Source organism: Triplophysa rosa, linkage group LG18 (genome assembly GCF_024868665.1).
Source record: "Triplophysa rosa linkage group LG18, Trosa_1v2, whole genome shotgun sequence".
NCBI classification, from domain to species: Eukaryota; Metazoa; Chordata; class Actinopteri; order Cypriniformes; family Nemacheilidae; genus Triplophysa; species Triplophysa rosa.
The window spans coordinates 521094-538493 of NC_079907.1; the positions used below are offsets into that span (position 1 = coordinate 521094).

Genomic DNA, 17400 nt, shown 5'->3' on the forward strand with positions numbered 1-17400 from the left:
CGTGTCAATTTCTCACAAGCAGTTCATGTGAACTATTTATTTTGCAAACTTGACTCACGAGGCATTTTAACAGGGTAAAGCGCATTTCCCTGAGTAAATGCACAACACTTCTGCGTCCGTGTGTTTGTGTAGTGTTTTAGCAGTCATTGTGTTTTGCACGTACTCAATGAGTCAGTTTCACTGTTGCTCAACACACAAACTGGCGTTTCGTCGCAAATATCAATCGTCCATCGAAATGAGCAGCAGCGGGACGACGTGAGATGTGCCACTGCGTGTCCTGACTGAGACAATGCGCGAGCTCAGCTCACACCTCCTCCACCGCACACAAATAGGTGCGCGTGCATTCATCTCCGCTCCGAGTGTTGCCAGGCGAATTTGCGACGCGGAAGACGTGACCTAAAAGCCGATTGGCAGCGGGCTTGTCGGGGCGTGGCTTGCGTCAGCGCGTATATAAGCGGGCTCTGCGAGCATTGCGTCAGTGTGTTGCGGAGTTCTTTGTAGTTTCGCGCAGCTGCTGCACTTACGGCGAATGGCGCTTGTCTTTGTTAGTTTAGGACTATTTAAACTGCTGTGAATTCGTCGGACACTGCTGCTATACAGTTTGGGAGATAGGTAAGCGCTGATTTGTGATGTTTTTAATGTCGTTTTCATTGAGATTTCATTCAAATGTTGCAGCACAAAGCAACAATGCAACATTGAACAAACAAACGCAGAGCCGAACGAGACCATGTTCTCATCAAAACCTCTTCTAGGATGAATAAAATGACAGAAATGTGCATGTTTTTGACTTAAACTGTCAGGCTTTTGTTCGTTGTTTGTTGATCTGACTTGTTTACCAGCTGCTGTGTCTTTAATAAAATGAACCTCTGTCTTGTTGTGTCCTCTACAGTGACTTTACATCATCAAGATTGAATAATGCAGGAACAGCTGATTTCAAGCCCTGTGTCTGAAGACCTTCCTTCCACCCCGACATCTGACGGGACGTCCAAGCGTCTGTCCTGGAGCAGGCTGCTTCAGAAGATCCACAGCAGTCAGAGTCTGGACTCGGATTCAGACCATCACAGCAGCATCGATGACGCGTCTGATACAGGTACATCTACATCAGCTCTTCGTCACACAAAGGCATCACGCTACAAAAGTTCTCGGTTTTAACACTCGTTCCTCTCTCACAGGCTCCATATCCCTGTCCGAATCTGACCTGTTCTTTGACCCCACGGAGGAGGCGCTGTGTAAAGAAGTGGTCCAGCTCATCTCCGAGAACCTGACCGACGCTAAAGACGGCGTATTGCACTGCTCCAAACTTCTCATCCCCGAGAAACTCCTGGAGCACATCGGACAGGAGCTGGTCCATCTGTCCGCCAGCGAGCCCTGCGGCCTCCGGGGGGCGCTCATCGACCTCTGCGTGGAGCAGGGGGGCAGTTGCGAGGCCGTGGGGCAGATAGCGGTGGACCCTTGCCTGGTGCCTACCTTTCATCTGACTCTGGTGCTCCGGCTGGACTCCAAGGGTCTCTGGCCTAAAATCCAGGGGCTCTTCACGGGCAGATCTCCAGCCTCACCGGTGGTCAGACATGCACTTAAACTGAGCACTGGATTTCGAGTCATCAAAAGAAAACTGTACAGCTCTGAAGAACTTCTCATTGAAGAATGTTAAGACTGACCGTCCCTTGTGGACGATATTAGTTTTTTAAATTGTAAAATCTCTGTAACGCTTTGGTTCTTTCTCATGAGGGGACTGAAGTTGCAATGTCGTGTGACCGTTGAAAGCAGTAAGATATGAAAGTATGCTAGCAGGACATTTTAAATGCAGCTATAGGGTACATATGAAAGGACTAAAAAAGACTATGTAATCAAGTGTGTGGTGTGTTCGTTACTTGTTGAGGGATACAGATGTTGCACGATTTTGGGGTTATTTTTGGAAACGTTTACCTCAGGTTTATGGAAACCAGATGTGGCAGCTATTTTACATGCAGTCGTGTAGCAAACGTCATGTGTGTGTTCACAGATATATTCAACAATGTGTCTGAATGTGACCACATGCCCTTTTTTTATGCATATTCCATGCATCATATTTATTTGATATTCAAATACAACGTGTACCTTTTTGTACTTCTCATTTAAAGAAATGCAGAAAATAAATTATTTTTTGAAGATCCACGCTTGTACTGCATTGTAATACTGTGCATTAGAACATATTCAAAAGAACAAATGACAAAAAATATGATTGTGCATCATTACGCTTGTAAAATAAACCGCTAATCTATCGATTTACGAGAAAGCACATGTGTTCTAGTCAGTGTTGGGTAAGTTACTCTGAAAAAGTAATTCATTTCTAGTTACTAACTACATATTCAATAGTGTAATTGGATTACTGTACAAATTACTCTCTCCAAAAAGTATTTAATTACTGATTATTTTCTATATCTTGCATCAACTTCGATTAGCTAAGTGATTCAAGGATAGACATGAAAAGGCTCTTTTAATTCATAACTACATTAATTTTTATTAACTGACAAGTATACAAATGTGAGAATACATTAAATCATACATTTTGAAGTTAGACGTGTAATTTTGATGTCATTTCCACTATTGAATATATTAAGTATTTAGTTCAATTACTTCAGAAGTAACTAATTCAATTACAGAAAAAATTCGAGTAATCCCTCACTTTACTTTTGCAAGGGGAAAGTAGTTAAATTACAATAACTCATTACTTGGTAACTAGTTACACCCAACACTGGTTATAGTGACCTCTTCCTCAAAAACCATGACACCTAGGTGACAAACATTTTCAGGTGAAATAAACCTATCCTGTATGTGTCTTAGGTTTATTTAGAATTTTGTAAGAGTTAGACGATATACAGAAATGATTTTGGGCCTTAATATCAATTGTAAAATATGGATCCCACAGCAAAACCCTTTTGGATTATGTCTGGGTTTGTGACTGTATTGTTCTTCACATTATTTTAACTGATAAGTGATGTATAGATCCACACGGGACTCTTTTGTCATGAAGTCGGTCAAATACTGCTGATCAATATTCAGAATTTCAAGTTGTGCTGCCTGGCAGGTTTGTAGATTCAGCGGTGACATCAGCTGACATCCTGCAAGCAAAATACGCTTTACACCCCTCACAACAACTTCACACCCACAGAGAAGCACACTTTATTTGTATTCAAAGCAAAACAGTGTCAGCAATGAAATGTTTCCACAGTCATGTAGAAAATAAAACATCATACGAAATAAATAGTCCTATGTGATCTTTTAATAAATAATACATGTACAGCAGTCACTCATAACATTTACATTTATTCCATTACTTCATCCATAAATCCCTGCATTGATCAATCTCAAACATATAAATCATTCGAAAGGACATAATCTTTATCTAAACACACTTAAATAAATATATGCAGATGTTGTCATTGGATCCACAATCTGTTCAATGGTGATAAACCTGATTCTTCATATCCTGACACTCCAGCAGAGAGATCTTTCATTCATTCCAGAACATTAGACTGTAAAAAATCTACACATCCACACCAATCTAAAACTTGAGCTCATGCACACGCACACACAAACACGCACACACAAACACGCACGCACACGCACGCTCACGCACGCTCACGCACGCTCACACGCGCACACACACGCACGCACACACGCACAGCACACAGCCCTCTTCTGAAGTGTTTTCTAGTAAAACTCAACAGTTCTCAAGTCTGTTGAAAACACACATGTATTTACAATCTGTATGGCATTCTTCCATATTCCAGACTGCAGAGTGTTTTCGGAACCTGTCATTGAACAAACATATATTCATCTATTTATATGTTTTGTACAATATGTACACTTGTACATGTGTTAAGGCACGACATGACATTCACTACATAAAAGTTGTGCAGTGAAATAAAGATGAAGGTTAAAGGGGTGATATGGCACGGCTAAAAGGAATATTATGGTTTGTTTTAGATGTAATGTAATGTGTCTACAGGATTTAAGGTTGATAAACGCTGTATTTTCCACACACCGAGCATGTTTGTATCTCCTCTTTGCTCCGCCTCTCTGTGCAGATTTTTAACAAAGCTCATGGCTCTGAAAAGTAGGGCTGCTCGATTATGACAAAAATCATAATCACAATTATTTTGGCCAATATTGAGATCCCGATTATTTAACACGATTACTCCTTAACGTTTGAAACAACAGAAAAATTTAAAAGCTTGGCTTTTAATATGTGAATTCAACTGAAAAATAAATGTAAAGAAAATAGCACAGTTGAACCACTATAAACGAAAACTGTGCGCTGTGGTTTTATACCACAAGAAAAGAGAGGATCCTTGCAAAATGGAATGCGGCACAATAATCGTTTTACCTCGATTATTTTGTTTTTGTAATTGTTGAAGTCCAAAATTGCCGATTACAATTAATTTTCGATTAATTGCACAGCCCTACTGAAAAGCGAGGTGTGCTGTGATTGGCCAGTTCACCAGTGTGTAGTGATTGGTGGAATACTGCAAGCGTGTGAGGGAAGTGTGACGCCTCTGACCATATTTGGAACATCAGGTTCCTCTTCAATTGTACTGACAGGTACGCCCACCTTACTTGCGTCTACATTTGGGCGGTCTTAGTCAAATCAGACCACCAACTGATGTAGATTTGTGGGAGTGTAGCTACACGAGGTGTTTCAGGCAGGTCTGGTGAGCATTCGCTTTTACATAGAATGACTCTTTTGTTCCCCCACTTTCATTTCTGCAGTTTTACACGTCTAATACACGCATGAGCGACTTATAACACACCAAAGACACAGAACAACATGTGTTCACGCCATATGACCCCTTTAATGTGGAGAGAGAGAGAGAGAGAGAGCGCCCTCACCAGGTAGTGCAGAGATAGTGACGTTTTATCCATGTAGAGATGCCTGAACCTCAGAGAGCCGAGAACAGCTCGGGGTTCCCATTCTCTGTGCCCGCTGGAATAAATCACTGTCCCCGAAATACCGTGCACGGTACAGCAATCCCTCCTCTGAAAGACACACACAAGTCACCCTTCATCACAAACAAACGCTGGAAAACCAACAGAAAACCACACGACGAATCTTCTGAAGATACAGACATACAGTCCATACGTGAGGAACAAAGCACAACGTTTTACAAGCTATTCATCTCTAAACATCCAATGTCGTTGGTACATCATAGCAGAACGACACCATTTGGTCCGAGTGACGTCAAACCAGAATGTGTGAATGTGCACATATGTGAGATTCAGGAGACTGGGGGAATCAGATCAGAGGGAAGATGAACGCTGATTCAGCTGATGGTGAGAAGTGAAGTGACGCAACAGACATTGAGCCGGAATAAACCAGCTTTCACATACTGAATGATTCAACATAATCACACACACACACAAGAGTTTCAGAAGACAAATGTCTCTCAAACAAACAGCAAGGAAAACGCTCACATTTTGTTCTTTCATAGCTGAGGAGATTTAATCGAGATGCTCGGTTGTGTTTCATTTAAGTCTTAATCTAGTCTCAGATGTTTCTCTTTGGAGAACTAAAAAAGAGAATCAAGTGACAGTGTAATAGTCGAAACGCATGAAGAATCATCTGGATTTGAGTAAATATGATGATGAGAAATGTGTGAGCTGATATCGAGATCTTCAATAATATTGACACTTGATCGCAGACGAGACGAATCTGAGCTCAGTTTGACACACTGACATCTCTTCTCAAACTCTACTGACAGACACATTTCTGACTCTTTTCCTCAGGAGAAACATCTGAGACACGGATGAGACTTCCATTTGCTCTCCATTTAATCTCACTGATGTCTAGGAGAAATAACTGAGATATAAAGAGATCTCTACTGTGATTTTTCTTTTGAATGGGATTCTCTCATCACTCATTTTAAAGCATGAAGTGTGTGCGTACATGAGTGAGAGAGACGCGCACATACTCTGTTGTTTCTCTTTCCAGCAGTTGTTTCTCAGGTTGGAGATGTAATCGTCCTCCACGTTGCTCTCCACCTGCTTCAGTCTCGATCCACTGAACTCCTGACTGAAGCGCTCACTCACGTAATACGCCACGACCAGATGTTCCGTCACACGCTTGTGTGTGTGTCCCGCTGACCTGCATGTGACAGAGACCGACGTGTCAAACACACACACACAGCAAAAAGCAACGTGATTTTGTGCTAAACTCATCGCCGTGACTTCGGCCTGATTCCCATTATTCACAAAGCCGTAAGATCTTCAGGCTACAGTTCCTACGATATTCTGGTCTGTAAATATGACTCGGGTGAAAAAATCACACACTTTAGCAGACAGAACTCATAACAGTGTGTGTGCTTGAGAAGGAAAAAATGACAAGACAACGTTCTTGTGTGATAGCAGGTCAGGGTCAAAGAGTAGAGGTCAGAGGTCAGGAGCTTCATGCACATGGTGTGTGAAGACACAGCTGATCACGACTGTCCATTCAGACGATTTGACTTCAAAAAGGAATAATTCAGGGTCAAAGGCTGAGAGGTCACAGAGAGAGTCTTCACTCAGCCAATCAGACGAGATTTCACGTGATTGACGGATGGCATCTGCTGAACGCATATCTTTGGACAGCAAGTGTAAGACCGAAGAAAGTAAAACAACCCGCTCTTTCTCCACCTGCTGACAGATAACAGATATGATCAGAGAAACACGTGACCCACATGCGTGGTCTACTGTGACCCGACCGGTCTGGTCCGGCTGCTCGTGTAAGCGTTTAGTGTTATTGATCGCTCAGCTCTGATGAACACACGATCTTCACATGCAGAATCAGCAGATCAATCCTCAAACAATACATGAAGATCTGTCCTGACACATTCACACACAACAGCGCTTTTTTCTTTATTGACATACTTTATCAACTGTTGTAGAAGAGCAATAGCACACACACACATACAGTATATATATATATAAATATACATTTCTTTTTTGTTATAATGACAGCAGCGTTCACAACAGTCAGGGGGTCTCATGTTTACTGTACAATTGATTATGTCATTAACCGTCTATGTATTGAAGATCCGATAAAATCCGAAAACGTTTCATGTTTAATAAACAATGCCACATCTTAATGTGATTTCAAAGACAGCATATACAAACGTTATGTTGCCCAAACTTACCTTCCAGCAGACCTTCGCAAAGAATCACAAACTGCTGAGTAGTTTTAATTGAATTAAATACAATTAATAGACAATCAAATATATTCATATTCATTTAGAATACATTAATATGTCAAATATCAAATAAATTCTAGCCATTAGCCAGACCGGAAGTTAACTTTGGACCAGGCGCATGCATCCGATTTCTAAATACCGTCTATATGTGACCCAATCTGTTAAATCCAGGCTAAAGTCTCAAAATCTAATTCAAAGTTTGATTTAACTTTCACTATGAATTTAGTTTTTGAATTTTTTTCTTACTCAATTAATATGAAATATATCACGCTTATATTTTCACAGAGTGTTCTTTACATTATGTTGGATGATAAATGATCACAACTTGAGTTGTATTTTCACCGACAGCGTCAGATATATCTAATATAGGTCAATATCAGATTTTCACTTCATGGTTATCATGGCCAAAAGAATTGGCTGTAACAATCGTCATATCTATATAAATCTTGTTGAATTAATAAATAATCAAATTCAACTTTAATTAGGTTTCTTTTGTGATTTCTACTATTTTTGGCCAACAAATCACAATTAAAATGAGAATCTGTAACCATTGTGGCTCTTAAGGTAAACTGGTACTGAATTATTTACAATATCATCATGTGTAGAATTAACACAACATGGATGATCATGGTTTTTAATGTTGCGATTTTTGACAATACCGGTATATTGTGACAACCCTATGTCATATCTAATATTAAAACTACATACACTATATGTGAGAGTAGAGAAAGAGAGGTGAAGGACTCACGGTCTGAAGCTGAGACTGTAGGGGGGGTTAGTCACCATCATTTGACTCAATGCTGACACAATGACCAGAATCAGGATGGGCATCAACTGCATGAGAAGAGCAAGACCACCCTAAACACACACGCATACGCATACACACACACACACGCACAAGAACACACAGAAGCACGCACACACACACACACACACACACACACACAGATATACAAGTGATCTGTTGAGAATCATCTCACTGCTGCCCTCTACAGTTGAGCTCACAAAAACACACATTCCTCAAACACAACATTACAATCAAATTCTAAGCTAAAGTCTTGATGTTAAATTTGTTTCTTGGAAACATGACTTTGTAAACTCCCAAACACACACACTCAAGTGTTGTTCTTGATCTCTTTTGTGAGTTTAGCAGATGTTGAAGGTGTTTCTCACCCCTCTGTGTTCTCCACCCTCGCCCTGTTGCTGGTTGTAGCGCATTCTTCCATTACTGTACATATGAACATTACCTGACGGAAACAACACACACATTAACATCTTCATGAGCATGAGGTCTGATAATGATCGAGTTAAGACACACATCTGATGACTTTTAATTAAGATCTACAAAAACACTTCCACCAAAACCTCTACACGTGAGGAAATAAGAATCTTTTTTTTCCCGCTATTCACCATCCAAAACAATCTTCACACACGCACTTACACACAGACTCTCTCTCAACACACACACACACACTCACTGGTTGGGAATCCGCCTCCGAAGAACATATTAAAGAGATCTTCAGGTGAGATATCGGCCTGAAAGTGTGTGTTTGTGTGGCTGGATCTGCCCGCGCTGCTTCTCTCTTCACCAAACCGATCATACTGTCGTCTCTTTTCATCATTAGATAAAACGGCATATGCATTTCCTATGGCTACAGGAGAACGACACAATCATACAACAGTCACCGGATAGACAAGAAAACAACAGAGTAAAAGAAACCACGATCTTGCTCATACATACATACATACATATATATATATATATATATATACACACAGAGGAGTGTGACTGCAGGTGCGCTGTACCTTTAAATGCCTCGGTCGCCCCCGGAGCGTGATTCTTATCAGGGTGAAACTTTAATGCCAGTTTTCTGTACGCTTTCTTAAGATCGTCTTCCGAAGCGTCCTTCTGCACTCCAAGAGTCTCGTAGAAGTTCTTGCATTGCTTTATTCTGACACAAACACACAAAAAAGCCAAATCTCTTCAAAAACAGGCAATATAAGACATGATTGGGTCATTTATCAAATGTAAAGATATTAAAGGGGTCATACATCAAGGGAAACATTTACAGGATCATTTTTAGTATTCACAATTTTTTTTGTGTTCCAAAATAATGGTTTTGTTTGTCGTGAGCATTTTCAATATAGTCGGACTTGCTGCATTCTGTGTTTAGACTGGAAATAAAGATTTGTCAGAGTTTTGAAAGTTAGTGTGCTTTCATAGTACAATGAACGCTTTGTTTCAAAAGGTCAAGACAGCAGCACAAATAGCTTACTTAACCCTACACATCTACAAGAGATTTTTGTAAGAAACTAACTTCACTTTTATGTGGAAGTTAATTGGTCTAAAAGTTGCTCTGGCTTTTGCTGAAGCTAGTAACTTTGCATTAGCACCTGTTGTATTATTGCTCCTGTGTGACATATCGCTTTATTGCTCCCTGAACTCTCTGTAAGTGACTAAATGTAAATGAAATGAGTCTGTCAAATGCTTGTTGAATCAAACCTGAGACTACAAATATTCTGTGATCAAACATCCTGAGCGATCCACACTGAAGACGAATCACGGCTCGTACCTTCGGACAGCATCGGCCTGCTCGGGTGTGTAAGATTTGGAGTCTGATCTCTTGTCTCCAGGTGCTGTGCCGTTACTGCTGACCCCAGAACAGCGCTGACGTGTTTCTGTGCCATCAGCAGCCTCTTTAGAGCTGTTCTGAGATCTGCTGTCACCGCTCCGATTCAGACTCTCCAGCAACTCTAAGAAAATAAAGTGTGTCACAATATATACATCTCAATATACAGACAGCATCATGTTCACACGTTCATGTAACACAACATACAGTGCATTCAAGATTGACATGATTTCCGTTTGTGTGCTCTCTGGGAATTGAAACCATGACATTTGTGTTGCTAACGCAATGCATTTATTGAGCTACAATTAGGCATCGTGGGAACATTAAAATAATGTGATGCGACACAAGAGTTACATCAGCAGTGAAGCACACACATGATAGATGTGTGTTTATATAACTGTACCGCTAATTTGGTAACGTTACAGCAGTGAATTCGGACAGATTTCAGGTTTCCAAACACAAAACACAGCGCTTTATCTGATTCTCTTTACACACGTAAATGCACAGTAAATATAACCATAATGCGCTTGAGTTAAGCTCTGGAAGAGGGATAGAGGGCCTGTACGAGCCCGGGTTCAGTGCGCTCACCCTGCGCTCTGCGCGTCGGGAAAAGACGCTGCGCTTTCTCCAGAAACCGGCGCGCTCTCTCCGGCTGCGCGCTCTCCAGCGCGATGTCGATGCACCTCTCCGCTTCATCCTTGTTCACTTCCATCCTGACAAACTTATAAACGCCAAATAATGAAATAAATACCCAGAGACGGCACCATTGAGCGGCGAATGCGGACAGACGATAACCGTAAAGCGTTTTGCTACGCGACGAGCACGAGCTCTCCCTCCAGGGGCGCGCGGCGGCCCAACCAGCTGATTCGTCACACTGAGACTCACTCAAATCTCACGGCGTTGTTTGCATAATTGTATGTAGACAGTCGTTTAAATGCATTAATTTCAAGGATTACTATCTGACAATTGGAAATTCACGGCAGAGATCTTTATATAATTAATTTGTCAAAATTAAGTACATTATAACACAACGTAATGATAGTAAAGTATTAAAAACAATCAAGAATTGACATAAGAGCGTTGCTATTTGTTTTAGTATTATTATTATATATTTTATATGTTGAGGTTATATTTTACCTTGGACATTAATGATGTTTTAATAATTATTTTACCCTAATATTTTACATATTTACTATTTTCAGTGCAGTTATTACTGGCCTGGTAGTTATTTTATACTTTTGTCAAGTATAAACTAACTACTCAATACGCTTATAATACATATATTATATGATTGCGTATGATTTGAAAAAAATATTATTAATTAGAGCACACCTGACAAATCATAAAACAACTTCCGGGCCAGTAGCCCCGCCCAAGTCAGGAAAGTTTGATGTTCGTCTTCTCCTGCAGTTTCTGGTTTTTAATCACAGACACGAGGCGATGAATGATGACGTGTTCCTTAACACGGATCGTTCAACTCCAATGACTGCAATGATATAGTTGAGAAATGATGCAAAAAATAATAAAAAATGCATTGTGAAATCTCGTCATTATATACTTACATTAATTCCATCTATGCATTAAATAAGTTAAACATGCATTTTGTGATCATATGTTTCATGACGCATAAGGGCGCGTGATCACAAAACAACATGCATCAGAGGAAGAGACGATTTTTACATTTAATTTTAAAGAGTTTTGTGGCTTCGTTTGTTTAAATAAAACACACACAAGATGGCGCTGTAGATCACTTGATTATTGGAAACAAACGAACTCGTGATGCTGTTGACATGTTATGATGTAATTCTGTGTGTAATCATTTGCATTACAGTATTTCGTTCACATTTTCACATTAAAATGTACTTGGAATAGATTTGAAAATCAAATCTAAAAACCATCAGATATTTTAATAAATTCTCCCGATATATTTAAACATTACAATTAGATTTTGCTTGGTTTAATAGCAATGAAATCGGATTGTCCTTCAGAAGTATGTCACTCTTAACTTTTTTATGAGTGTTTATGTAATCAGTCAGTGACATCTGTACAAAACTTTATGAGCATCTACAGTACCTGTTGGTGAGATGAGAGCAAAAGTCCAAATGAAGTCATTCATGTCAACATCATTAATGATCTGAATCAGATGCATATAACAGTATCATTCTCTTTATATCAGTTTGTCATAAGGTAACCTGTTGACTATCTGTGGCACAGAATGGACTGACACATTTCATTCTGAAACATGATGATACATGTCAAAGTATTCAACAGGATGATGCAGACCATTTTTAAATTAAACTTAATTCTGTGAGAGGACATACAGTATTATGTCGAAATGTGTTAGAGAAATTCTAACACTGGTCATAGTAATATGAGAGATGCAAAAGATCCGAAACATTTCCTTTTATGAGGGGAAACATCTTTATGATCAGAAGTGAATTGTTTCTCTGTGATATAGAATCTTTATTACCTTCATAGGTTTGATGATGTGGAGTTATATCATGCCATAAACACGAAATTCTTTGTTTATTATATGGCAAGTGAAATAATTTGAGGTTGTTTGCTTTAAACAATCTCTGACAGCATCTAAATTGGTGCTTTGGTTTGTTATATGCAAGCATTATCACACTGTGTATTGGCCATTTTGTTTTGAAGGTAAATAAAAGTCATTTACAACATCCTGTAGTTCTTCTATTGCAGAAATTACACAAAATAAAATACAGAGATCATAAAATAAAATCTAAAAGTATATCTCAAACAAGCAGAGCTGATAAATAACTGCATTAAGGATTCAGTGTCAGTGATTTCTGTCTTAGACATCTGAAGAATTTCTCATAATCCTGAGAGAATGAATGTGGGAAGAGATGTATTCCTGTTATACTGTTTGAGAACTTCTGTACATGCTGTCGTGTTGTGTCTGAAAATGTTGTAAACAACTAAAAATGTCTTTTTGATCAAAATAGTTCACTTATGCAAGTTGGCTTTTGAAACAGTGGACCATTAAATTGTGTAATGTGGAATGATGCATTTGAAAGGATTTCACCAGAATATTGCAAGACTGTCATTTTCATGAGACATTGTCAAGTTTGGGTTCTTAATCACAGACAAAAATGTGTCTTTCGTTGCGAATACTTCAGTTGCTAAACTTTAACGTACACAAACGTTCATTTTCATTCACTATAGCATGGTTTTGGTGTTCCAAAGTTAGTTAGAAAATGCACGTTTTAAATAAACATTTTATAACCAATAATACATCGAACTCATTTCAAGCGATTTGCATAACACACATAAAAATCATAGCGTTATAATTAATTATCGTCGTATTTTTTTTAAGTGCGATGTTTGTCAAATGAAGAAACGCTCGTGAGGGCTCGTGATTGGTTACCGAGCAGATCCTCCTCCTCGCCGATGGGGTGTGTTTACAGTATAAAGGAACTGGTGAGCACCGGTGAGGTTCGGTGAGATTCGGCTCTTCGGATGCTGGCGAACATCAGATGAACACCAGCCAATGACAGCTCTCCAGTGAGGTGGCATCAACTCTTTGGCCAATCGCAACTCGATATTACTGCCGTTCAGCGCGAGAGCACAGCGCATCACTAGCATCGGCGTCTGCGTGCGTGCGGAGTTTGCGCTTTAACTCGTCCTACTATCTCTGTGTAACGCGCTCTTTTATTCGTCTCTTCTGTTGTCAGCAGTGAATCTAAACCCACCGCAGCTGCACTGGAAACCCCGGGTGAGTGTTTTGTTCGTCTAAATGTAAGTGCGCGATGACGCGCGCGGACTGATGTTTCTGCGGTGTTGATCCAGCGTGACCCGCTGATGATACGGTGACCATGACCCGATGACTGTGTTATAACAACAAGTGTGTGTCTCTGTTGTGTGTGTGTGTGTGTGTGTGTGTGTGTGTGTGTGTGTGTGTGTGTGTAGCGATCGCCATGTCAGACACAGATGTCACGTCACGTGCAGCCGGGCGCTCGGAGCCGGACTCGGTGGAGGATGTGTTCGATCACACGTATGAGGAGAAAGCGGGCCCGAAGCCTCCCATGTCTATAGTGTGGAGAAACGTCATCCTCATGACTTTACTGCACACCGGAGCTGTGTACGGACTCTTCCTCGTGCCGTCTGCACAACCACTCACACTACTGTGGGGTAAATATCAAACTCGCACATTTTCATAACCCATACTTGAGTGCAACCTCGTTTGAGATCAAAATCAAGTCGTTGGTTGTTTGAATTGAGAAAATTCTGACGTAAACGTTTGTTGTTTCACGTGTAAATGGATAAAAGACTCGTTTTATTTGTTCGTGTCCACTAATCGTGTGTGTTTCCTCCAGCGCTGCTTTGTTTTGTGTTGAGCGCTCTGGGCATCACGGCAGGTGCACACAGACTCTGGAGTCACAGATCATACAGAGCATCTTTACCTCTCCGGATCTTTCTGGTCACATGCAACTCCATGGCCTTCCAGGTACTGAAGCCGAAAGGAAGATCTGAAAAACACCTGTTATTTCACAGCTCACTGATATGAAAGCAGTAATACAAAAACTGTAGAAAGGCACAATTTGTGTTTGTCTGGGAACGTAATTCTAGTTGTTGAAGTACAGAAGTGCCGTCAGAATGAAAATGAAGAGAAATGGAGAAACATACGCTGCGTCCGAAATCACATCCTGTGAGAGTACTGAGTCTGAATAAGTAGCTCCCTATCAGCCGTTAAAACACTACGTTCTATCTAGTATGAGTGGGAGTAGTATGAATAGATTTGGGACACGCTGCGTCCGCCATGCTTTATGGTCATGTGACCCGTATGCTCTTTGACCTATGAGGTATTAACAGCAATTACAACATCATTTATTTAGTCAGGAGAAATTCATTTATTGGCACTTACATTAAAAAAGGACGTCCGCCTTATTTATTTGATTTACTTTTGAAATGTGACCATTGCTCGGCTCCCGTGGCATCATGGGATAGAAAAGTGTCCATCCGATCCACACTCCGGAATCTCGGCGGAATCATCCGGGTATTTCTCGCCACTGTTTCGTGCATGCTGAGGTTTCGGACATACTACTCGTGACTCATACTCATTTTCGCCTACTATATAGTATGGAAGTAGGCCATTTTGGACGCAGCGATAGTTTCAGTAGTTTGTGGTGGTCACAGGAGCATTTGATGCGTCTAACGCTCTCATCTCCTGCCGTAGAACGACATCTACGAGTGGGCTCGCGATCATCGCGTTCACCACAAATACTCTGAGACGGACGCCGACCCTCACAACGCTTTACGGGGCTTTTTCTTCGCTCACATCGGCTGGCTGCTGGTACGGAAGCACCCAGACGTCATCGAGAAGGGACGCAAGCTGGAGCTCGGCGATCTGAAGGCAGACAAAGTGGTGATGTTCCAGAGGAGGTGAGTGCTGTATGAGCGTCGTGAGCTGTGGACCGACGAGCGAGTGTGTCTGATGGTTCTCTCTTCTGTGTCAGGTACTACAAACCTCTGGTGCTGCTGATGTGTTTTGTCGTCCCGATGGCTGTGCCGTGTTGCCTGTGGGGCGAGTCGCTGTGGGTGGCGTATTTCATCCCCGCCATCCTCCGATACATGCTGGCGTTAAACGCCACATGGCTGGTGAACAGCGCTGCACACATGTGGGGGAACCGGCCGTATGACAGCAGCATCAATCCCAGAGAGAACCGATTCGTCACCTTCAGCGCTATAGGTGCGTATGACACACACACACACACACACACACACACACACACACACACACTTGTCTCTTACGAGCTTCACGCACAGCATATAGAAATCGAGGATGTATGCGAAACCCTAACGAAATGTTGTCGTGAAAGTATGTTCACAATGCCAACTTTTGGTGCCTTTCTCAGGCGAGGGCTTCCATAATTACCACCACACGTTTCCATACGACTACGCCACCAGCGAGTACGGCTGGAAGATCAACCTGACCACCTGCTTCATCGACCTGATGTGTTTTCTGGGCCTGGCGAGTCAACGGAAGCGCGTGTCCAAAGAGGTGGTGATGGCGCGGGTTCAGCGCACCGGAGACAGCAGTCACAGGAGCGGCTAAACTCTACATGTGCATCCCCCCAAAAAGCGCCCACCTGAAGACAAAAGGAGGTTCAGGCCTGTGATGGGCTTTGACAGCGAAGAAGCCTCCGCTGGGTTCCGACTCTGAATGCCAAATGTGTTTCGCCCCTGTCCAGCCTGTGAGGCTTTAATTCTGGGATCATCTGTTTGTGTCGCTCTTCTCTTGATAACTGTTCTCTGCTTTCTCTCGACTGCAGATTTGTCTTCTTTTTCTTTTTTTTTGACGCTTCCGATGTCCCAGGACTCTCACACGCACAAGAAACAGGCCGACCGCCTCAGTATTTGGCCTCCTAGCAAATTTAATCGTGCGACGCTGGAGAAATTACAGCGATAGAGATGTTTACTTTCTGCACCTTACTGTATTTGATCGAAATTAAAGTAGACCAAATGCTGCCCTCTTTTTGATGCGTCACAAGTTGCCAAACCTTTTTACTGTCGTGATGATTGCACAAATTGTTAGTTCTTTCGAGTTTTGGAGGAGGATTCCGAGAGTTCAAATCCATGTGATGATTTTTGAGCGTTTGATAACGGACGGGTTTGTAATTCTCTGAAAGGGGTTCAAATGAATTTAATGACAAACACGCACCGCAAATTCATTGATTTTCTCTTTCAAGAAGACAACGAAGGTCATGGAAAGGCCCGAAAGAGATGTTCGTAAGTGTGTTTCTGGCTGATTCTTTAGTGTTTAGTACTGGAAACAGTTTTGTTTGCGTTTGAATTTAATTGAGCAAGATGGTTTTTTTGAGTTCTTTCATTTCATTTTCATCTTGTAGTTATGGATCTCAGCGCTAGTGAATGCATGCTGCGTTATATTACAAATCTCTGCTTTCTAATGCCAGTAATAAAGCGAGATGTGTTTGTCAAATACATTCATAAATGGATTTACGGTAATGATAATAATGCGGTGTGTTCTGATGCCAAAACCGATGGTGCATAGTGTGACCTGGACCAGCCGTTCACCTGGGTGTTTCTATTATTAAAGATACTGATCCTTACGACAGGTTGCTTGTGTTTCAATAGTTCAGCACTTATTTGAATTATAATTATTTCTTTACTGAGTGTGTGACTCTCACACAGGCTAAATTCAGGTGTGACCGCCTTGTTTTCACTTGGACACTTCTAATTCAGAGATGTTTGTGATATTTCTCATGCTGTAGGAGGCTCAAGCCCCTACTTTTGAAAACTAATGTGATGTTTCTGTGATAACAGCTTGTGGTAGTGAATAAACTTTTGTTTCATAAAAACTGAAAATAAAAGTGTCAAGCGAAGAACTTTTCGCCACGTTTGTCAATTTATTACAAACATTTATCACACAAAAAATACAAGTGAATTTCACTAAACTAAAACAAACATCTAGAATATTAAAGCAAAGAATGTGGTGGAATCCTGAATCATTTATTCTGTCACGTCTGAATGTTGCTGACAGATATCCAACACACGTGTTTGATGACCACAGCATCAGTCAAATGACA

General features: G+C 41.1%; 3 protein-coding genes across 3 annotated transcripts; 2 read left to right on the forward strand and 1 right to left on the reverse strand.

The window, feature by feature from the left end:
- The first annotated feature begins 464 nt into the window (after positions 1–464).
- On the forward strand, positions 465–2152 carry ddit4 (DNA-damage-inducible transcript 4). The gene is made up of 3 exons (XM_057358637.1): positions 465–612; positions 890–1090; positions 1173–2152. The coding sequence occupies exons 2-3, from the start codon at positions 916–918 to the stop codon at positions 1649–1651; spliced, it is 654 nt and encodes a 217-aa protein (XP_057214620.1). The 5' UTR covers positions 465–612; positions 890–915; the 3' UTR covers positions 1652–2152.
- Positions 2153–3146: 994 nt separating this feature from the next.
- dnajb12b (DnaJ heat shock protein family (Hsp40) member B12b) lies at positions 3147–10676 on the reverse strand. The gene is made up of 9 exons (XM_057358636.1): positions 10424–10676; positions 9779–9959; positions 9012–9157; positions 8684–8857; positions 8379–8452; positions 7954–8063; positions 5952–6124; positions 4873–5019; positions 3147–3794 (listed from the first exon to the last, which is right to left on the reverse strand). Exons 1-8 carry the CDS (start codon positions 10545–10547, stop codon positions 4898–4900), a joined length of 1104 nt encoding a protein of 367 aa, XP_057214619.1. The 5' UTR covers positions 10548–10676; the 3' UTR covers positions 3147–3794; positions 4873–4897.
- A 2604-nt stretch (positions 10677–13280) lies between these two features.
- scd (stearoyl-CoA desaturase (delta-9-desaturase)) lies at positions 13281–17199 on the forward strand. The gene is made up of 6 exons (XM_057358066.1): positions 13281–13568; positions 13763–13984; positions 14170–14300; positions 15030–15235; positions 15310–15542; positions 15709–17199. Exons 2-6 carry the CDS (start codon positions 13771–13773, stop codon positions 15906–15908), a joined length of 984 nt encoding a protein of 327 aa, XP_057214049.1. The 5' UTR covers positions 13281–13568; positions 13763–13770; the 3' UTR covers positions 15909–17199.
- The last annotated feature ends 201 nt before the right edge of the window (positions 17200–17400 follow it).